Source organism: Ceratotherium simum, chromosome 25 (assembly GCF_057802395.1).
Source record: "Ceratotherium simum simum isolate JZ-2026a chromosome 25, ASM5780239v1, whole genome shotgun sequence".
Classification (NCBI taxonomy): Eukaryota; Metazoa; Chordata; class Mammalia; order Perissodactyla; family Rhinocerotidae; genus Ceratotherium; species Ceratotherium simum.
This window is the reverse complement of record NC_141924.1, coordinates 10,601,775-10,625,644: the sequence shown is the minus strand read 5'-3', so window position 1 is coordinate 10,625,644 and position 23,870 is coordinate 10,601,775. Positions and strand designations below refer to the sequence as shown.

The following is a 23,870-nucleotide window of genomic DNA, read 5'->3' as shown; positions in this document are numbered from 1 at the left end:
TCCTCATGAAGTTGACATTCCACTAAGGGGGGGGGGCATTAAACAACTTAATGAATATGTAATTATATTTAATTAGAATGACAATAAGTACCAGGAAGGATAATTATAGGATACCAAGATAGCATACAGTTGGGGGAGATTTGAAATAATCGAGGGAGCCAGAAAATCTTGAAGAAGGGATGTTTGAGCCGACCTCTGAAGGATGAGTAGGTGTGAACTAGGGAAGGGGTGGATCAGAGTGTTCTGGTCAGAGAGAACAAGAGTACAAAGGTGGTCAGGCAACTTGGTTTATTTGACAAACGGAAAGAACACCAGGCTGCTGAGAGAGGCAGAAGGGAGACTGAGCAGGATCTTGAGGAACAGGGCGAGCAGTCCTCCGTTTAAGTGGGGAGTAGCAGCCATCAGCCCACTCTGGCTGCTCTAGGGAGAATGAAGTGGAGCTCCCCAGAATCTCTTTGGTCAGTCACAACTCCATATTATTGCTCGGCCTGGATGCCCTTTCTGGAAGGACAGGAGTTTACTTGTTCCTGAGAATAAATGAGAAACTCCGGGGTTCTTTTGGAAATAACCAGAGGGGATTTTGAGGGTTAGGAGGGGGCTGAGGTCCTACAGTTCTGAAAGTGGAACTAAATATATGGGCATTAGAGTAATAATAGCAAACTGTTATATGGCACTTACTGAGTACCAGATCCCACTCTAAGCACTTTATGTTTGTCAGTTCATGGAGTCCCCACAGCAGCTCTAGGTGGCAGTGCCACCACTCTCTCTGTTCTATAGATGGAGACACTGACATGCAGAGGGTCAGGGGCCTGGCCTAAGGTCACACAAGTAGTGGCTGCGCTGAGATTATCAACCCAGGCAGTGTGACTCCAGAACCTGTGCCCTTAACAACTGTGCAATTCAGCCATTCTCTGTGCTATGTTGTAATATGTATTACAGCTGCATATGTTTTAAAACCCAAAATACAGTATTAAAATTTTTGCTTTTAACAGTCATATGTATTTTTAAAATTAGAATAAAAAATAAAATATATAGTATTTTATATTTACCCACATATTTATAATTTCCAGTGCTCTTCATTTTTTTTTTTTTTTTTGCACCAGACTCACCAGGGTCTTCCCCTCTATGTATAGTTTAGTAGTCAGTCAAGAACTTGGGAAAAGTTTATAAACAGAATATGGGATTCACCCCTTCTGAGTCTCCCTCTCTTTTAGGATTTCCCTCATAACTTTCTAGCTTCTCTGCCAGCACTGAACTCTCTCTTTTGACATCTCAGGCCATGTGGACTGAATAGTACCTTCAGGGTCTTAATTGCAGCTACTATATTTTTCAGCTCTGGAATTTTCATTTGATTCTTTTTTTTTATAGATACTAGTATTTTGATGAAATTCTCCAGCTTTTCCTCTGTTTTCTTGATCATATAAATTATAATTATTTTAAAGTACCTCTCTTATAACTTCAATATCTAGATTATCTGTGGGTCTATTTCTGTTGTCTGTTGTTCTCCTGTATTTCTGGCCATTTATTCATTTCCTGGTATGCCTGGTAATTTTTTGTTGAATGCCAAAAACTTTGCATGAAAAATTGTAGTGGCTCTCAAGAGGATTTCATTGTCTTCTAGAAGACAGATGTAATACACGGCAACCACTTGGCTCTAGTTGAAGCTGGGTTTCAGCATTTGTGAGGACTGTCCTATTTCTGGTTTGTCTTTACTCCTAGAGTGCAGTTCTGATGCTTAGGGTGTAGCCTGTCAGAGGTCCCAACTGAAAGTATGGAGTATTTACCAGAGCCCCTACAATCTGGCATCTCCTGAACTCCAACCTCTGTCTCCTAGCATCACAAGATCATCAGCATCTCTTCCTAGTATGTTGGCCCCTTAGAAGCTGCCTCCCATTTAGTTTCTTGGCATCTCATCCAGAACATGTGCAGCTCAGCAGTAGGCAAGTGTTTCAGTAAGAAATTACACAAAGACTTTAGGACTTTCTTCTCTGTGATTCCCTCACTCTGGAGTGTTGGCTCCTTGAGTCCCTGCCACCTTGGAAGCCTCACACTCCAAGCCTATCCCCCAAGCTCAGTGAAACTGTGGAAAGCCCAGCCCTCTGATTTTCCCTCAGCTTCTATCATCCTGCTCTGCTAACAGGCAAATGATCCAAGGTGGGAAAACTGAGGTGAATGTGGGACCAACAAAAAGTAAACTAGTTTTCTACTCTCCTCACATCACTCCTGACACCAAATGTGTGTGTTTCCCACACCAAGGACTTCTCCCATTCTCTGTGGACACCAACTGGGTATCCTACAGTTTAACTTGATTCTGATGCTAACTACCTGGAGTTAGTGCAGACCCCAGAGATTAAGGGCTTAATCCCTCAAGATTGCCCCCCCTTCAGACACCAACCACAAATCCAGGCCTCCTGTATTTCTGACCTGCTGGCTATAAATCGAGGGATCCCATGGTCCTCTTCTTGGGTTCGATAATTTGCTACAATAGCTCACAGAACTCAGGAAAGTGCTTTACTTACTCTTACTGACTTATCATAAAGGATACAATTTAGGAACAGCCTAATGAAAGAGATGCATAGGGAAGGTATGGGGAAGAGGCACAGGGCTTCCATGCCTTCTCTGGGAGTGCCATCCTCCTAGAACCTTCATGCGTTCACCAACCTGGAAGCTCTCTACACCCCACTGTTTAGGGTTTCTATGGTGGTTCTATTACACAGGCGTGATTGATCAAACTATTGGCCGTTGGTGATTAACTCAACCTCCAGCCCCTCTCTCCTCCCTGGAGGTCAGGGGGTGGGGCTGAAAGTTCCAACCCTCTAATTACCTGGTTGGTTACTCTGGCACCAGCCCCCACCTCATTAGCATAAACTCATCTCATTAGCATAAACTCAGGTATGGTCGGAAGAGGCTTATTATGAATAACAAAAAGGCACTCCTCTCACCCCAATCACTCAGGAAATTATGAGAGTTTTAGAAGCTTTGGCCAGGAACCAGGGATGAAGACCAAATATAGATTTCTTATTATATCACATTACCACAGTCCTTTTCCCTAGGATCTTGAGCTATCATGCGTTTTCTACCTTGGTTGTCTTACAATGACTTCAAACCAGCTTTTAATGGTTTTCCAGCTTTAACCAGTATTTTTGGTGGGAGAGTTAGACCAATACTATCTACTTCATTATAAGTCGAAGCAAAAGTCCTCCTTGCTAACCGGTTTTAGAGGAATTTCTTGCCAATTTTTATAAATAAGCATATTTGGTACACAGGCAGTGGCCATAAACTATTTTATTTATCTTTTTGTGATATTTGTGAAAGAAATGAACTAAAAGTAACAACTTCCCAGGGGTCAGCCATGCACATAAGCCATCAGAGTCATCATAACCAGTACTAATTGGTTTATACATCAGCAGTCTCAGCAGAAAAGTTAATTTGGTAACAAAACTAAGAATCAGTTTTAGTTTTAGGCTATTCAATTCCCCAAAACTCTGGAAAGGGCAGTAAGGAGAATCTTATTATTCACTGACCTTACTAGCACCAAGGTAAATTTCTTTAACCTCAACATGTTGGCTTCCATTGTTTGTAGTTATATGGTAATTTTGACCTGAGTTTGAGGCAGTTTAAAAGATTTATATTAAAAACTTTATATTTATATGAGCTAGTAAGCACTATTATACATAAGAACCAATAAAACTACTTAGTCTTTGAAAAATGCATGAGCAAACAAATTATTCTTTTACTAATTAACTTTACAGAAGAAAGCATAATTATAAAATGTAGAATTTAATAACTGACAGATAACAATCTGGAATCTCAACTGGCTTTATCTTTTACCATCCAGTCTAAACAATATTGCAACGCTCTTAATGTTTTATAAGACAGAAAAAGGAAGAGATTCTCCAACCCAATCAGTACACAGCCCTTTTAAAAAAAGGCACACACACACACATATATATTGTGTGTGTATACATGTAACCACGGGCCCTCTAGGACCAGTTCAAACTGACCCCATCTTATCAACAGAAGGTTAAGGTTATTTTTCAGGGGCAAGCCAAAAATGCAAGTCATGTAGCGAGAGCATACAGAGGAGAAAATCTTGATCTGAAATAACACCCAGAACCAAAGATTCTCCCCCTACTGGAACCAAAGATTCTCCCCGCATTGACCAGAACTTGAAACTCAGACTCTCATCAGAAGCGAGTGGTCTGTTGTCTAGGAAGATCTGGTGTTAAAGCCCCTTCCACACCTTACCATAAATGTTTAAAGCCCTCCAATCAAAACCTTCCCCGCCAGTGATTCCACATACCAGCCTGTTCCCCCTAACCTCTTAAATTTCGCCCCAAACCCTGGGTCAGGGAGACAGATTTGAGAGCCTTGCTTCCTGTCTCCTTGGTTATTGACCTCACAATAAAGCCTTTTCTTTCCTCAAAAGCCGGTGCCATGGTGCTGGCTCCTGTGCGCATCAGCTGGCAAGCCCTTGCTCAGTAATATACACACCAATATACATAATAACCAATTCTTTTTCACATACAGTAGTGTAACCTAGATGTCTAACAGGAAGCTCTTATTTAATGCTAGTTCTTTCTAATTTGTTCTGCATCAAAAGTGCTCAGAACTTGTGCTTCAATCAAGCACTCGTAACTTACAGTGATGAACTGTCTATTAGCCCTTTAATAAGGGGGGCACTTTCCCAACCAAGAAGTACCTCTATGGCATGGACATTTTAATATCACTAGATGGAGAGTGAAAGGAGGGGGGAAAAAAAAAAGCAGACAGAAAGCAGAGGAAAGTAAAAGAAGAATGCTTCAAAACAGGCTTTTAGGTTGTGATTTTTTTTGGTAGACTCACCCCATGTGGTTAAGGTCTTGAGGCTTTCCTCCTCCATCTGAACGGCGCTGGACTGTGTTGGTTTCTGATCGTCCTTATTGATGGCCATCTCCTTCACTGGGTCAAATGTTTTGAATGAGGGAGAGACATAGAGTGTCTCTACAGAGCCCTGGTTATAGAAGGTAGAATCTGACTTTGATAGCCTTAAATTAGGGCTGATCAACTCTTCTTGATTTGATGGCCAAAATGCTGGTAAAGTTGTCAATGTTTCAAAACTTTTTGCAGCTGACTGTTTTGCTAGAGGTGTTTGCAAAGGGTTTTCCATTACAGTATTTGTAATGGTACTGTCTGATTTCTTGTCGAAACTCGCATTTGTCTGCAGAGATGGGCTTTTTTCTGAGAGAAAAAAGGAGGGAGGAGGCACAGCATCCATAAAATAACAAATAAGAACTATAATCAAACACTAAAACTGAAAATACTCTATTTCAAACCTGTTGCAATTTTAATAAATCAGATTTTTTTATGCCATAACAGAATCCTCTCCTATTTAGTCATTTCTACTTTCTTCCTATGTTTCTATTCTGTCTATTTAAAGCATTCCCAAGCTATAACTCATGCACTAATCATTTGGTGGCTGCCTTCTCTCTCTCTCCTCACTGAAGCACAAGGCAAGGAAAGCTTCAAATAACTGGTCTTTAAATATTTCTTCCTTTACCCACTTATCTGTCTCTGAAACCACTATATTTTTAGTACCTTCAAACTTTCATTTTCCACAAGGTAAACTAGAGAAAATATGCCACATCATACTGGTCTATCCTTACAGAACCCCCAGCTATAAAAAAGTCTCTTTCCCCTGAAATAAAAAATGTCTTCTTGCCCTAGTGTCTATACCATGCTTATGAAAGAAAATCACGACTATAGGTAGCAGCCTAATTCTAAGAAATCCTTTGTCTACATGGGAGAAAAGAAGCAATCTTTCAGGGCCATTGTGATGATTACTAAAATGTAAGTTCCATCAGGTCGAGGATTGCGATATTGTGATTTATAAGAAAAATACATATTGGTCTGGACCAAATATATATGAGAAACATATTTTGGTCTTCCTCCACAATTCCTGACTCACAGCTCCCAAAACCCTTAGAATTTCTTAAGTGTTCAGAGTGACAAAGGTGTCTCCTGTTACATTAATGAGGTGATTTTTGAACCCACCTAAGGATGGTGGTGATTAGAGGATTGGAACTTTCAGTCCCACCCCCAATCTCCAGGAAGGGGAGAGGGCCTGGAGGCTGAATTAGTCGCCAATGGCCAGTGATTTAATCAATCATGACTATATAATGAAGTCTCCAGAAAAACCTAAGAGGACAGGATTTGGAGAACATCCAGGCTGGTGAACAGGTGGAGGTGCTGGGAGAGGGGCCAGCCTGGAGAGAGCATAGAAGCTCCGTGCCCTTTCACCACGCCTTGCCCTATGCATCTCTTCCATATGGTTGTTCCTGAGTTGGATCCTTTTATAATAAACCAGTACTCTAGTATGTAAAATGTTTCTCTGAGTTCTGTGAACCACTCTAGCAAGTTAATCAAACCCAACGAGCTGGTCTTGGGAACCTCTGATCTTACAGCCAGTTGGTCAGAAGTACAACCTGGGCTTGTGAATGCTGTCTGAAGTAGAGGGGTGGGTTGTCTTGTAGGACTGAACCCTTAACCTGTGGAAACTGATGCTATCTTCAGGTAGATAGTGTCAGAACTGAGTTGAGTTGTAGAATACCCAGCTCGTGTCTGAGAATTGTTGGAGGTGTGGGGAAATCCCCCCACACATTGGAAATTAAGTCTCAGAACACCCAATTTAGGGATCTTTGTTCATTTTATTCATTAATATCACCACGGTACCTAGACAAAGTACCTGGAATATAACACACAAATAATATTTATTAAAATAGAAGGAATTGAAAGAATTGTAAGGGATTGAAATTTAAGGCGAGTCTGATATAGGAATATCTATTGAATCTATAAATTATGAGCCTGGTCCAAATTTCTAGATGCAAATTGTTATCAGCACTCTCAGTGCTAGGGCTTGCTCTCAAATAGTTTCATCTGAAGTTTGATATGGAAGGAAAGAAAATTATTTTTAAAGAGATAGAAGAAGTCATGAAATTAGAAGCATAACTAGGTGAGAGAGGGCAAAAGTAATTATATCATTTGAAGCTCCCCAAAGAGAAGCTGATACAGGAATTGTGTAATTCGCTATCAAGTGTTTATGTATCACAATGTACATCATGACACACCTCCTAAGGCACACTTACATGTTATCATCATCACTTTCAGGCTCTGAGTTATTAAAGAAAAGCAAATTTTCTTTGACTCTAAAAACCTTCCTTTCCATTTCCATCCACAGTTGGAGGCTAGCCTGGGCAAAAAAGCTGCTGGTATATCACAGAATTCAAAAGTTCAAGAAACTTACATCACTATCTCTACCAGGAGTTCCATTTTTTTCCAACCCTCTCATCTCCAAACTTTTTTGTCTTTTACAACTCAATTCAAGTATCACTTCCTCTACAAAGCTTGCCCTGATCCTTTTCTTTCCTCAACCTACCCTATTGTCTATCTTACCATATCCTGTTTGGAGGCCTGGGAGTAATTACGACACTTCATCATTTATTACAAGTCTGGCCCCTCCTGAAAACAGCCTCCTTGAGGAGACCGTCCTTGGAGTCATCTCTGTATCCCAGCATCTCCCAGGGCGATTCCCATAGGCTGTGTTCAACAAATGCTTGTTGAGCACAAGGACGAACCAAAGCACAGGATAAAGAAGTAATGCCTTTGTTTTTTTTAATTGAATATAGTTTAATACTTATAACGATTAAAGGAAACAGAAAATTAGTAGATGAAAGTAACTTCTAAAATATTCCTAATTTGTATAAATCAAGTTATATCTCGTCGGTAAAGGTTCTGTTAAAAATAGTAATACATTCGCAGTAGCATACTAGACGGATGGTATTCCAAAGCGCATGTGTACATCGCCATATTCACATAAAAGCATTCCTTACAAGTGGATTTCAGTCAAGTATTTTTCCATTGACTTTCATTTTTGTGTGTGTGTGTGTGAGGAAGATCAGCCCTGAGCTAACATCTGCCCATCCTCCTCTTTTATTGCTGAGGAAGACTGGCCCTGGGCTAACATCCATGCCCATCTTCCTCCACTTTATATAGGACGCCACCACAGCATGGCCCAACAAGCGGTGCATTGGTGCACGCCCGGAATCTGAACGGGCGAACCCCGGGCCACCGCAGCGGAGCGCGGCGCGCGCACTTAACCGCTTGCACCACTGGGCCGGCCCCAACTTTCATTTTTTATGTGAGAAAAATGGGGAAAAAGTCTTTCTATAAGAAATGAAATTGTCTCAAAATTTAGCAATATGTAAACTAAGATAATTCAGAATGATAATGACTTTCTCATGAAAGTATTCATAACACTCACTAAATCTCAAAATTGGGATTTATAAAGTCATCGGTATAGCCATCATTTTAATGTTTAGTAGAAAGCTTAAAATTACAAAAGAACATTGGGCCGGCCCCGTGGCTTAGCGGTTAAGCGCGCATGCTCTGCTACTGGCGGCCCGGGTTCAGATCCCGGGCGTGCACCAACGCACTGCTTCTCTGGCCATGCTGAGGCTGCGTCCCACATACAGCAACTAGAAGGATGTGCAACTATGACATACAACTATCTACTGGGGCTTTGGGGAGGAAAAAAGGAGGAGGATTGGCAATAGATGTTAGCTCAGAGCTGGTCTTCCTCAGCAAAAAAAAGAGGAGGATTAGCACGGATGTTAGCTCAGGGCTGATGTTCCTCACACAAAAAAAAAAAATTACAAAAGAACAAAAACAACTTAAAATTCAATGAAACGAACCAGACTGAAGTCACCCTGTTTCTATCGACCCCCTTTCCCAGTAGTCCCAGGAAGAACAGAATGCAATTGTCTGGTTGCTTAGACTTTTTTTTTAAACTGATAATCTTTTTAATGAATAAAACACTATGATCTAAAAGAAGAAAGCACAACAATGAATCAAAATTGATTCTAAAGGCACAGTAGGATTATCTAAAAGAGAAAAATGCTTACTTAAACAGAAAGCTGAAGAAGACTGAAGATTTGAGAAAGCAAGGTGTACTGGGTCTCTATGCCATCAGCCTTGCTCCACCTTGCTCTTTCTATGCAACATGCTAAACGAATCCTCTTCAACTCAATCTCTACTTTAGTTATTATAGTTCATGTTCAAAAATCCTTCAAGAACTCCCTCTTGTTTCAGTGACAAAGTCTAAATTCCTTGGGTTTTAAAGGCCCTCCATTGTTTATTTCCTATCCACTACTCAACAGGAAACTAACCATCAGTCAGGCCATCTCATCATTCCTCATATACCCCATGTTCATTCAGGTCCCTTTATTTTCATTCTCCACGTTATATCATGTTTCTTTATCTTTATTACCACTGATTTCTCACTCTGCACTCCACCACTGCAACACCGTCCCCATTCTCTACTTATTTAAATCCTACCAATTCCTCAAGGCCCATCTCAAATAATTACTACTTCTAGAAGCTATTTCCAATCATGTCTTTCACTCAATCCTAATCCTTCCCTCCTCTGAAATAATAAATATTTATTTCTTGAACTCATTTTTTTCACCTAATTTTTGCTGTATAGAACCTATCACACATCATGTTAAGTTCCTGCATTCTGATTTCATAGCCTCCACCATGCTTTTGCATATAGGAGGTATGCAAATATTTGTTAAATTTAGTAATTCCTTAATATGAAAATTATCTAATATCAATTTTATGTGTTGACTTTGTATATAACAATGTATACTGTATTTGAAGCTTAAGAATAAGAATGCTTAATCAAGAAACACTTGTTGAGCACCTACTGTTTGCACTGGACTGCATTAGACTCGGGAGAAATACATAAGTGGAAGTCATAGTTCCTAGTGTCAATGAATTTAAGAGCAAGGGTGGATTTTATATAGATAGATAGGTAGGAAGGAAGGAAGGAAGGAAGAAAGAAAGAATATATATACATACTTGCATATACAAATATATAACACAAAAATATATGTACGATAAACACATAAAAATAACTAATAATACAAGTTACCAGTTCAATTTTACAATGTCTAGGAGACCGTAGGTTCTCAAGAAATGAGTGAACATAAAGAATATATTTGTTAAGCAAATAGGTCTTTTTCACAGGAAAAAAAATGTGTGTATTTCTGTACAAATTTGTATAACATGTAAATTGGACATGTTTCAGTTTGGGTTCCCCCTAAAGCAGACTCTGAGAAAAGACTTGGATGCAGGTAGCTGATGTGGTTGCTGATCCCAAGAGCACAAGTGAGGGAGTGGGAAAGGTAAGAGAGAAAAGGGACAAAAGCCAAGAGAGTGCACTAATGACCAGATTACTAATGTGGGCAAACGAGATTCAATCCTGCTGAGTGCCTCAGAATTGTCCCCCTTTCAGGAACGGGGAGGTGGAATATTTATTCAATGACTCTTGCTTTCACTGGTTGAGAGTTGCCCCTACAAGCACTAAATCTTTGGCACTTCTAGGCTGCCCCGCACCTGGGCTGAACAAGTCTCAGGGCTCCAGAGAAAACTCTCAAGTAGAGAAGCAGAGAGACACAGGCACTCTCAGCATACATGGGAACTGGTCACCAGGACTGCAGCTGTCCTCAGAGGTAGGCCAAGAGAATATGGGGTGGGGCATTAACAGCATTTGCTAAAGGATATATTAATTTATTTCCTCTCCTTCCCAAAACCCCTGAAATGACAGAAGTGGAATAAAAAAAGTATAAACATAGAAGGGCAAATAGAACAGGAGAGAAGAGAGGACAACAAAAGATAAGAGATGTCAACAAATTGTTAGAAAAGAAAAAGTCGATGGAATGAAGAAGCAAAACCCTAAATACCTGCAGAGGGAAAGCGAATGTGAAAGAAACCGATTCTCATCACGGAACTCCAAAAAGTCTCAGGAATGAGAGGATGAGGTACTTTGGAAGACTGGGAACTTTATGGATCGTTATTTTGGGGAAAAGATCTCCATTTGTACAAAAAATAATTAGAAACATTTTTGTTGCTTGGCCGTTCAAATACACGTAAAAGAATGTGTATGGATGCTGAGTAGCCAATGGATGGGCTGTATCCATTATTAAGCTAATGTCTGTTAGCTTTGTGATCCTGGGCTGGGACACCACAAACCACATTTCTGCTTTACCGGCTAACTTTTTGTTAGGTTCTGCCAACAGGAGGTATTACAGAGAGATTGGAAGGAAGGTTGGAATAGGAAGAAAGGACTTGCACCTTCCTGTTGGCTTCCTACTCCTGATGAGCACCACACTTGCAATGCTTCTTCACTCCATCAGCAACATTCTTTCTAGTCTGCATTTTTCCCAACTCTTGTAGAAGCAGCCTTATTATGTCCCCTTAATAACATTAGTACCAGCCAGCCAGAACCCTCTTCTAAGAGGCCCAGGTCACAGAGTTTTGGGCCACCACCCCACAGAGCCTTTCCCCCAAGCTGCTAAATTTTATAATTCCAACCTCTTCCCTTTGCTCCTCCAGCCCTAGGGCTGGTAGTTTATCCCTGCAGTTGCTACCTCCATGATATCTTGGTTATCACTTTTTAATATCTAATCAACATCCTTTATATTAAATTCTCTCTATTGTTTTATATTTTTGTAGTAATGGCAGAGTAGTTCCTATCAGACCAATTCTCCTGTAGACAGCTAGAAACTCTAGATAATATATGAAATACCAACTACCTGAAGGTATAGGAGAGTGACCAAAAGCAGGCAGAAATGGAGGGGGTCAACACCTGGAAGAAAGGAAGAGCGCTGGGTGAGTCTCCTGTTTTTCCAACTCATCACCTGAGTTCCAGTCAGCTCTACACTAGGTGCTAAAATTTGGCTAAACCTACAGTCTCACTGGCTTAAAGATCCAGAGGATGGGGTTTGGAGCTACCACAGCACTGGAAAGTAGGTTGGGAAACCCAGTAAAAAGAAAGCCACAGAGGAAACCACACCTACTACCATCATAGTCAAACTGCTGATAACCAAACATAAAAAAGAAAATATTCAAAGTATCCACAGAAAGATGATACATTGCACAGAAGGGACGAATGATATGAATGACAGCTGACTTTTCCTCAGAAACAACAGAGGCCAGAAGACAGTGGAATATATATACATATTTTAATGCTGAAACGAAAAGAAAACAGTCAATGTAGAATTCTATATCCAGCAATGATATCCTTCAAAATTGAAGGCAAAATAAAAATATGTTCAGATGAACAAAAGGTAAGAGAATTAACTGCTGCAGGCCTTTATAACATGAAATTCCAAAGGAAGTACTTCAGGTTGAAGAGAAATTATACCAGATGGAAAGTTGGATCTTTGAGAAGGAATGAAGAGTTACTAGAAATGAGAAATATGAAGGTAAATATAAAACATGATTTTTCTTCATAATTTCTTTAAAATATATGTGACTTTAAAATTATATAAACTGTGTATAAAATTATAACACTGTGTATAAAGTATTACAACAAATGTATATATAATTTATACTACAACTATAGCATAAATGATGGGGTGGTAAATTAGACCTATACAGTTCCAAGATTCTTACACTTTATGTGAAGTGGTGATACAATGGGACTCCAAAAAGTTAACAATATACAATTTAATCCCTAGAGAAACCACCAAATTAATGCAAGGAGATATAACTAAGAAGCCAATTGATAAATTAAAATGGAATTCTAAAAAATATTGAATTAGCCCAAAAGAAGGCAGTAAAGAAAGAAAAGAGGAACAAAACACAGATGGGACAAGCAGAAAGTAAAACAGTAGACCTAAATCCAACCATATCAGTAATTATACTAAATGCAAATTACAAAGCATAAACTTTCTGACTGCATAAAAAACAAGATCCAATTACATGCTATATATAAAAGACAGATTAAAAACAAAGTCACAGATAAGTTGAAAGTAAAAAGATTTAAAAAGATATACCATGAAACAATAAGCATAAAAAAGCTGAGTGGCTATATTAATATCAGATAAAATAGGCTTTAAGACAAGGGGTATGACTAGAGAATAAAAGGGGCATTTCATAATGACAAAAGATGCAAGTCATCTAGAAGATATAAACATTATGTGTGTGTATATGCCTAATAACAGAGTTTCAAAATGTATGGAGCAAAAACTGATAGAATTAAATTAGACATTGGACAAATCCAACTAAATCACAGTTGGCAATTTTGATACCCCTCTCTCAGCTACTGATAGAATAGACAAAATATCAGGAAGGATATAGAAGACTTGAACAACACTATCAACTATCTTGACTTAATCATCTGTAAAGCACCACACCCAGCCACGGCAGAATACAGATTTTTTTGCAAGTTTGTAAGTACACATGGTATGTTTACCAGGATAGACCACGTGCTGAGCCATAAAACAAGTCTCAATAGACTTTAAAAGCTTGAAATCTTATATTAAGTTCTCTGGTTACAATTCACACTTGGAATTGAATTAGAAATAAATAACAATAATATACCTAGAAAAAAACCCCAAATATTTGGAGATTTAAAAACACAATTCAAATACCCATGGGTCAAAGAAGAAGTTCTCTAGGTTAAAATAAATGGTGTTGATTAGACTTCCTCTTCTGGCAAAGACGGAACAGGGACTGGATTTACCCTACTGCTCGAAACAACTGAAAAACAGGACAAAATGAATGAAATGGCATTTCCAGACATTGCATATTAGGCAATGCAGGACAGTGAATCCCAAAAGAGGGAAATAAACAAAGCGAGCCCTAGGGTTGTCCCAGTGTACTGCCTGAAGAGAGTTTTCGGGCTACAGAGGAGGAAGTGGGAACCCAGGCAGAGCGCAGTGGTGTCCCTGAGTTGAGGAGCTGAAGCTGGCAGTCTGTGGAGGCCAAGGTGACTGGAGTTTGCAGGGCAGAGTACCAGAGAGACCTCTGGAGATCTGCTGACCAGTGCATGCAGGTAAGGAACTCCCTGAAGCCAGGGCAAGCACCTCCCAAAAGGAACAGTAGGCGTGATGCTCTGAGCTCACATGGGTTGGAGTTCACGCTCCCACCAGCCAGAAGAACACTCGTCATTCACAGGACACCAGTTAGAGTAACACACTTTGCTGATGGGAACATAAGATGGTGCAGCTGCTTTGGGAAACAGCTGGGCTGACCCAGCCATTCCACTCTTAGGTATTTGCCTAAGAGAAAACAAAGTGTAAGTCCTCACAAAGACTTCTTCATGAATGTTTATAGTAGCTTTATTTGTAATAGCCAAAATCTGAAAACAAACCAAATGTCCATCAACAGGTGAATGGATAAACAAACTACAGTATATCCACATAATGAAACAGTGCTCAGCAATAAAAATGAATGAACTATTGATACGTACAACAATATGCATGAATTTCAAAATAATTATGCCAGACAGTGAAAGAAGCCAAACAAAAAAGTACCAACCATATAATTCCATTTACAGAAAATTCTAGAAAATGCAAACTAATCTATAATAACAGGAAGTAGATCAGTGGTTACATAGGGACAGGGATGGGACAAGGCAGGGAAGGGCAGGTGGGAAGGATTACCAAGAGCATAAAGAAACTTTTGGGGATGATGAATATGTTCATTATCTTGATTGTGGTTGTCATTTCATGGGTATATACACAAGTCAACTTATCAAATTATACAATTTAAATATGTGCATTTATTGTATGATAATTATTATCTCAATAAAGCTGCTAGAACCATAACTGGTGAATTTCTTTGTCTCTTTACTGGACTCTGGCTGATACAGTGTTTTAGGAAAATTATTGCTATATCTTTAAATTAAATGATCTGGGGATGGGAAAGAATAGAAATAAAGAAACCAATCAGGAGACCAGTGAAATAATTCAGATTCTAAGGTTAATTTAATACCAAAACAAGTACCAAGAAACTACACATCCAGGCACTGTGTTAGGTTTGGAGGTACAAAGATGTAAAAGAGGTTCAAGGAAGTCTTCTGAAAGGTAATGTTTGAGCCAAGCTAAAAGGATGAGAAAAAGTCAGCCAAGACTTTTTCTTGAAAGAAAGATGGGAAGGGCGTCCAAGTAGATGGAACAACCCCAGCAGAGGAACAAAGGCTATAGACAGCGTGGTGTGGGGTAAGGGTAGGGCAGATAGAAACCATTCAGTGTTACTAGTACAAAGTGTGTGGCAGAGAGGGGAGGAGCTAACTCTGGAGAGAAAAGAGGAAGCCAGGTCTGGTGGACCTCTTGAGTGACAGGCGGTGCGATGAGGAAGAATGAAATTGAAATCTTAAGACACTCTCCTTGAAACTCATTCCTCTATAGAGGCTTCAACTGAACTTTGCTGGCTCTCCTCCACCTCTCTAAGCAATCTTTTCAATATTCTTCCCTGGCTCTATTTCCTCTAAAATATAGACAGTCTGGCTTTGACCCTTTTTTCTTCTGCCTCTACAATCTCCCAGAGTGATGTCATCTATTACTGTACTTAAAGTAGGACTAGATCTGTCACGTGTATGTAAGTAATTCATACATTTTAATCCTCAACTCTGACTTCTGCTGAGTTCTAGCCCCAAATATACACCTATCCCTCTGTGCAGGGAGGTCTTACTACCCTCCAGCCTCCTCATTTTTGGGTGTTTGTTTTACCTCTATTAATACGACCATCAACTTCCCAGTCACTCAGGTTATTTTGGAGCTGTAGTTGCTACCCTGCCTCTAAGAGGTCTCCTTGCCTGTCCCCTCAGTTCATTCTGCACAGCACAGCCAGAGCGACCTTTCTAAAATGAAAATCAGAGCATGTTACTTCTCTCCAACACTTCTTCAAACTACTTAACATAGTTTAAAGGCTCTTCAAAAATTAGTCCCCATTTACCTCTCTTGCCTCATTTTGTACTATTTTTCCTAAAACTGCATGATCTTGCTATACTTAACTTTTTTCTGTTCTTCAAATTTACCATGCTCCCTCTATGCACTTATACTGTTCCTTTTGCCAGAAATGCTCATCTCCCTCTTTATATCTAACTAACCGATTTCCAACTTCCAGAGTGATGTCCATTAGGTGGATATACATTTTCACATCTCCGTGTTTTCGCTCATGCTGTTTCCTCAGCTAGAATATCCTTCATCCCTACCATTCTTCTCTACCAAAAATTGTTTCATTCTTCAAAACTCAATTCAAATACTATCTCCTTTGTGAAACCTTTCTTTATCCTCCAAGTTAAAATGAATCCCTCTTTTCTTTACTTTTGCATAATACAATGTGACTATTCATATTTTTCACTTCATTATTTCAAATACTATTCATTCATTTGACAAATATTTATTGAGTGCAAGGATGTGGTAGGCACTATTCTAAGCTCTGGTAACAGCAGTAAACAAATTTGTTGTTTATGGCTTGTTATAACTTTTTGTTTATAGATCTGTCACCTCCAGCAGACTGCAAACCCCCTCAGAGCACACGTCTTGTTCACATGTTCAACCCGTAGACGACTAGCAGAGGACCGGACAGTCATTTGATAAACGTCTGTTCAATGAATCACTGTCTGGATGATCTAGTCATGAAAATAAACTCGACTGCAGGAAAGAAGTCTTAGAGGATGTCCTAATTCAGTCCCTTTGTGATACACACGAGAACCTGAGACTTCCAGGAGCACACAATGATGAAAGGGCAGAAACAGGACTAGAACCCCAGATTCCTGAATTCTAAATCAATGCTCTTTTTACTAGAGGAATAAAAAGTGTAGTAGAACCAGCTGTACCAAGTACTTCTTTACTAATAATTGTTCTAACGGTTCATAACTGTGAGGTGACAGACGTTTACCTTAGGGTCACCCCATTTGTCCCTGGTGCTGCTCTTAGTGATGCAGGGCCACGGAAGGGGCACCGAGTTAAGTACACAGCTGGCCTACATATCTGTGCCCGTTTATATTCTCCCAGGAAGGGCTTGGGGTAGATATTTTCTTGGATTCATATAAAGAAAGGACAGCATTTATGGAGAATCTTCTGAAGCCCACGAGAACTTGCGAGGATTTGACGGAGAACAGCAACAAATCTGTCTTTTTGTGTTTGGACACAAAGCTCATAAATGTAGACTCTGTAAACATGAAAGTAATTGTTTCACGAGGGCTTCCCAACTTCCTCTGGGAGAGAATTTCTCTGAATTCCACTGAAAAGGCAGAGGAGTACAGAGTGAATTAATTTGGTTGGCTTGCTTTATCTGGTTTCTCATTTTCTTTCAATTTAAACCTGAATGTCAAAGAGCTCTGTTCTCAAGTATCTATCCAGCAGGCTCCTGGATGGGAGGTCGCTATTAAATCATGAGACTGCACCCAGCTTTTTTCATTGTACAATGATGTACGCCTGCTAGTACACTTTATTAATGCAAAATAGGACCTTGAAATGTCGGTCATATTCAAGCTGGTGTGATTATTCTTGCTAGTTATCTTTAGGAAGAAGCTTATTCCCCGTGTAAGACATCAGACAGCAAATTTAAATACAGACTATTACTAAAAGCCCGAAGTAAGGAAAAAAATCAACACACCTCCATGCTTTGAGACTAGGGACAAAAGAGAACAGCTATGCTGTCGAAGGTAGTGAAAAATGTTCTTGCTAGTTTGGAGACGACGATGAAATCATTCTTGAAAGAGAACTTCACATTGAATTCTAAGTTAAGAGACTTTGCCTAAAGATAGGAAGATTCCATACTGGTAACTCTTTTTCATTTTTCAATAATTCCATTGCCTTATTTCAGGTACTATAATTATTGCAAATTATTTTGTATTCCATTATATTGTGAATCTAATAATCAGTGTTATATTCCAACAGAGCTATTGCTGTGGTCAATTCTCCTGTTGGTTTGATACATAGTATCCAATTACAGCTACAAAGCAGAGAGCTGGCAAGCAGGACAAAAGATGGATGCCAAAATATGTCTTTCTGTAGCTTAAAATGTATAACTGAAGGAGCTTCTACCTCAGTAATTATGTTAATCAAAGGAAACAGGATCTGAAGATAATAAGGCCAATTTGCTAAGAGGCCACAGTTATAAATTATTAATATAGAGGGGTGATTTGAATTGCTCATTAATATATTAGTTTAAAGTAGACAAGTCATGAATCTAGGATGAATATTTAATATGAAATTTAAATAACATGTTTGACATGAAAATCTTAATATATTTGCCTTATAGTATATACATGAAACCCCAAATAATCATAAGTTAGAATAGCTATAATCTCCCCATGATCTGTGTTGTGTGTGTGTGTACATATGTGTGTACACACAGTTGTACGCTTTGAGAGATTTTTATCAGATATGGTTATATTTAACTGCAGTATATATTATATCCAAGTATTAAAATAAGAAAACATTTAGAAAACGTAGCTATGAAATATGCCACGTATATTTACCACTTCTTTCAATATAAATTTGAGATAATGGTTTAACTTCTCAGAGGAAAACAGAGATATGGACACATTTAAAGTTGCTTTTCTTTAAAAATCTCTTCAGGTGGGACAGCTGAAGATCCAGGCCATGAAAATGGATCATAAAACAGGTATAGGATGCTCATTATTAAATTTTACACCAGAGTTATGGTTCCACCGATAACTAAAATCATAATTTCCCTCAGTAGATTATCATAATAAAAACTCAACCTGAAAATGTCTTTGGGAAGCTGATGATCAATACCTATCTCAATGTTTTCTGTCTTTTTGGCTAGAGTTTAAATGGAATCTGGTCTCTGGCATGCTAAGGTCTTCGTGCTTAACAAACTGCAGGCTAGACGAGACGAGTGGGTGCCTGAGGCACAAGTGTTTGTGACCATCAGATCAATCCTCATAATGACAATAAAACCCTACAAATGAGGCTAAGAGAGTAAAAAGGTAAGCTAAATTGGGGGCTGGCCTGGTGGCATAGTGGTTAAGTTTGCGTGCTCTGCTTCGGCGGCCTGGGGTCCGTTGGTTCGGATCCTGGGCACGGACCTACACCCCCCTCATCAAGCCATGCTGTGGCGGCATCCCACATACAGAAAATAGAGGAAGACTGGCACAGATGTTAGCTAAGTGACAATCTTCCTCAAGCAAAAAGAGGAAGATTGGCAACAGATGTTAGCTCAGGGCCAATCTTCCTCACCAGAAAAAAAAAAAAAATTAAGCTAAATTGGACCAGAGGTTTAATGCTGAAATGAATTAAATATATGAAATGTTTGAAATGGTTCCTGGCACACAGTAAATGTTATACAGTTACCGGGTATTGTTATCAGGGAACAGTCTGAAGAAGTGAATTACGAGGGACTTCTCGCCATGGCCCTGACTTCACGTGGACGGGAACCTGAACACACCAGGTATACTCCTTTCCCCCCAGAAATCTCTGTATTTATAGACAAGCATGATGCCTGCCCTTTGTGCCCATGGGTTCTTGTATTTAAGACCAAGAGAACTGGTGTGCTGTGGAAAGATGACAATGAGATGAAGAAATATAAGTCTCAAACACTTTCCCCATTAGACGTATGGACTAATAATAAACTTTTTTACTTTAATACTGAGTAAAAATCATGTCTTTAAATATAATTTACATTGTGAATTTAGATGAAATGCTGTTTCTCATGCAGAATGAGTGTTCTATTACTCAAAATAAGCAAAAAACAAAATGGAACAAAAACCCATCTATTAAAACTTCATATATTATATAATATATGTCCCTTTGAAAAACACCTTCCTGAAAAATACCTATGATGACACATACCATTTCTCCTCCCCAGCAGAGGCAGTACGGTCTTTGTTCTTATGGCTCTTTGCTTATATTTTTATAATATGACTTACAGTACTATATTGTAATTTATTAATGTTTCATTTGCTCTTTTTATTCTAGCACCTTCCACATATTTTTATTCATTCATTTATGCAACAAATATATTGAGGATGGATCATGTACTATGTACTGTGCTGGAAAATACAAAAGCCAGCAGAATTAGACCAGCAAAGCCTTTAGACATTGTAATTCATTGGAAATTATAAAACACAGGAGATAAAATAACCCCAGATATATTCAATATGTTTAAAGAAATAAAAGCTTGAAAATACGAGTGAGGAATAAGAGATTATGAAAATAAAACCAAGTAGACTTGACAAAGATCAAAGTAGACTTCTAAAAATGAAAAACAAAATAAGTGAAATTAAAAAAAAACTGGTTGATTTAAACAGCAGATTAACTCCAGTTGAAGAGAAAACTGGGAACTGGAAGATAGGTACAAAGAAGTCATTCAAAAATACAGCACAGAGATCAAAGAGGAAGAGAACATGGATGTGAGGAGTGAGAAGGTCTAACACCACACGTAATCCGAGTTCCAGCTCTCCTTCCAGTCTCTAACTACCTGCCCCATGACACACCAGCCATTCTGAATTACTCGAAAGATCCCCCAATACGCCAGGTGCTGTCACACCTCTGTGCTTCTGCGCTGGCTGCTCCCTCCTACTAGCCTGCTCTTCTACTTTCCTTCCCCCTCCCTTTTCTGAGGTTGACTTATGGGAAAAAGCAGCTTATGGGTCAAAGCTCCCTCCTCTGAGTGCAGCTCTTCTCCATGTTAGAACAGAGGCAGGGGAATGGGAGACAAGTGTCTTTCTCTTCCTTATCTGGCCACTGCTATGGTCACTCACCTGTTGGTTGTTGTTGTTTCTTTGGCTAACGTGGCCATCCATGCCCTCTGCTTGACAGGTACCCAAATGCTGGCTCTCTTCTGGGGTGAATGTGAGTGTACCTTGGGGATCCCCTAACTACCCCCTTCTACAATGTGGGACATCCAGGTCTGGTTCAACTTACTCCAACCACTTCCCCGCTACCCTCTTCCCCCATGACTTTCAAGCTTTGCATCTAGCACCTTGGGCCAGACACATATTAGAATCCCCTCCTTCCTTCCTCTCCCCAGTGACTGACGACTGCTGGAGAAAATTCACGACTGTAAATCCACGGTCTCCAAGTCACCTGGGTCCTCAGGAGTGCCCACAAATCCTTTTGCTTGTTCTCAGCTCTCCCATTTCCCTCAAAGACAATGCCAAACCTTCACTGCTCTCCTCAAACACCCCGTTAACTTGACCTTTTCTCTCTCACTTTTAGTAGATGGTCTTCTCCCCTATTCGAAAAGAAAAGAGAGGCTTTTAAGCTGATCTGTTTCAGGTTCTCACCCTCCTGCTTACCAACCGAACTACATCCACAACTATTTCTCACACCCTTCCCTTCAATCTTGAAGCTCAGAAACCCTCTCACGTCCATTTGGGCCTGTCCTGCCATCTGTGTCACTGAAACACCCACCCAAGTCCCTTCCTCTCTTCCCCATCTTCAACTTCTTTTTTATTAGCTTTCTCCTCTCAGCTCACAGCGATGCCTAGTCTCTTCTATTTGAAATACTTCTTCTCTGGGCCTCTCTGGTTGTCGTTTCTTTCTCCTGCTCCCCTCACCCAAACATACCGAAAAATGATTTTTTTCCCCACTGAATTCACTTCCTTCTTTCCTGTTTAACTCCTCAAAACACTATAATCTGGCTTCTATTCCTACCTCTCAACTGAAGCTGTCCTCTATGAGGCCACCACTGACCTTTTGATTGCTAAATCCAATGGAAATTTTTCAGTCCTTAGTCACAAGACTTCTCTGGCATTTAAGATTGATTAGTCTCTCCTCCCTCTGCATCCTTCATTTCATACATTCATTCATTCAGAAGATATTTATTAGACAATGTGTCACACACTGTTCTAGGTACTAAAAATACAACAGTGAACAAAAACACAAGGTCTTTGCCCTTTTGGAGCTCACATTATGGTGGGGGAAGACGAAATTAACAATTAAACAAGTATAAGTCAAACGGCGGTCAATTCTATGGAGGACAATGAAGCAGTTAAGGGGTATAGAGAGTGCCAGGGAATGAGCAGGCTGGTGGGGGAGGGGGAAGGGGACAGGCCTCACTGTTAAGGTGACATCTGAACAGAAAACTGAGGGAGATGAGAGAGAAAAGCATGTGTACTAACGGAGGACAGAGTGTCCCCATCGGAGGGAAAACCACGGTAGAGACCCAGAGGCAGGAGGGTGCCTGATGTGCCCTAGGAACACCAATGGGTCGAGGATGGCTGTGGCAGAAGGAGCAAGGAGGAGAAGTGGTGGGAGAGGACGTTGGGGAGGAAGCTGGGAGTCAGATCAGAGCCGTGGTGTGAGATGAGAAGTCCCTGGAGGGTTTTTAAGCAAAGGAATGATATGATATGACTCCTTTCTTATAAAATTACTTTGGCTTTTATGTGAAGAAAGACTCTGGGGGGCAAAGAGAGAAACACAAGTCAGGAGATTACTGCAATAACCCACATACGCGATAACGGGAGACAGGACCAGGACAAGCGGTGGAAGTGATCTATCCTAGATATATTTTGAAGGTAGAGCTGATATAAGAGAAAGAAAAAAGCCAGGGATGATTCTAAGGTTTGGGTTGGACGCATCTCTATTCCAGCTACCTGTTTGTGACACTGTCATCACGGACCTCTAGCCTCTTTCTGCTGAGGTCTTTCTGCCCTCCAGGCAGCCCTACCGGATAAGAACCAAGATGACCGTGATGGCTCTCTCCTGCGCAGCCCTTGCTCTGATCAACTGTGGGGCCCAGGCCAATCTCAATTCCCCAGGCCTCTGTGGCTTTACCACCAAAGCTATTGGTCAGCTTTTCTCTCTCCCAGGTCAGAGTCAGATGCTGACTACAATTCTAGACACATCAGGCACCTGTTCTCCAATTTCAAGGAACATGTTTCAAAGCCCCTCTCACTGAGGTTGGGGTTTGCAAGTAGCAGTCTTCCCACTGCTCCCCCAAAGGGGGTTGGGTGGAGATGCACAGCATGGCAATAGATCCCTCCCAAGAAACTTCCTTACCAGATCATTCCTCTTCCAGCACACTGTCCCCTTACAATATCCCAAACTCTCTCTCTCACTCTCCCCCTGTGTGTGTGTGGGGGGGGGAGGGGGGCTCAAGAGTCACAGAGCAGGTTTTCATCCATTTCCTTTAAAAATCTCCATATATGGATTTGATATCTGATATCTATTTTATTATTAGCACTTAAAGCAACAGAGAGTCAGACGGAGTCCCATTTTAACATCCTAATACACGTATGTAGCCTGGCAGAGTCTGGGTTAACATATAACCCCCCTCCTGAGTTACTATTCAGACACTTTAGAACCCTGTAACTCTAACTTACCCCTCCTCGGTCACATGCTACTGTTACCCACCATTTTAGTTCTTTTTCTAACACCAAAAACTAGACGTTAGAATTATTGTTTTAAAACTACATTTGTTTAGATTGACCTACATGTTTACCAATTTCTTTGCTCACCATTCTTTTTTATACCTCAGACCTTCTTTCTGGAATCATTTCCTTCTTCCTGAAATAAAGTTCCCTTACTGAAGGTCTGTGGTAGTAAACTCAGTTTTTCTTTATTTGAAGTGTCTTTTTTTTTTTAAATGACTTTATTTCACTCTTGTTCTTAAATGATTACACACTTTAGGTTGACAGATACTTTCTCTGAGAACACAGAAGGTACCATTCTCTGGCTTCTAATGTTGCTGTTGAGATGTCTGCTCTGTTCTTTCATAGATAATGTGCCTTTTTCTCTGTCTTTGGTGTTCTATAGGTTCACTGTGATATGTGAGTTTACAAATTTTTTTAGTTATTTATCCTATTTGGTATACATTGTGCTTCCTGTATCTTTGGATTCATGCATTCATCCATTCTGGAAAAATTACCTCCCATCATCTTATCAAATATTGCCTCTTTCTACATATACATTCTCTTCTTCTGGGACTCTAATTGGCTATATTCAACTTCCTTTATCGTTTGTATCCCAACTTTTCTTTAATATTTTCCATCTTCTTGGCCTCTTTGCTGCATTCTGGGGAATTTCTTCTGATACACATTCCTATTCACTAACTGTCTCCTC

General features: G+C 39.9%; 1 protein-coding gene across 1 annotated transcript in view; it reads right to left on the bottom strand.

The window, feature by feature from the left end:
• The window catches only part of ENTHD1 (ENTH domain containing 1), a 186,118-nt gene that overhangs the window by 9,757 nt on the left and 152,491 nt on the right, over positions 1-23,870 (bottom strand). Inside the window, exon 6 of the mRNA XM_004438027.3 lies at positions 4,846-5,274. Within this exon, the coding sequence (XP_004438084.1) occupies positions 4,846-5,274 (429 nt within the window). The remainder of the gene's footprint in view (positions 1-4,845; positions 5,275-23,870) is intronic.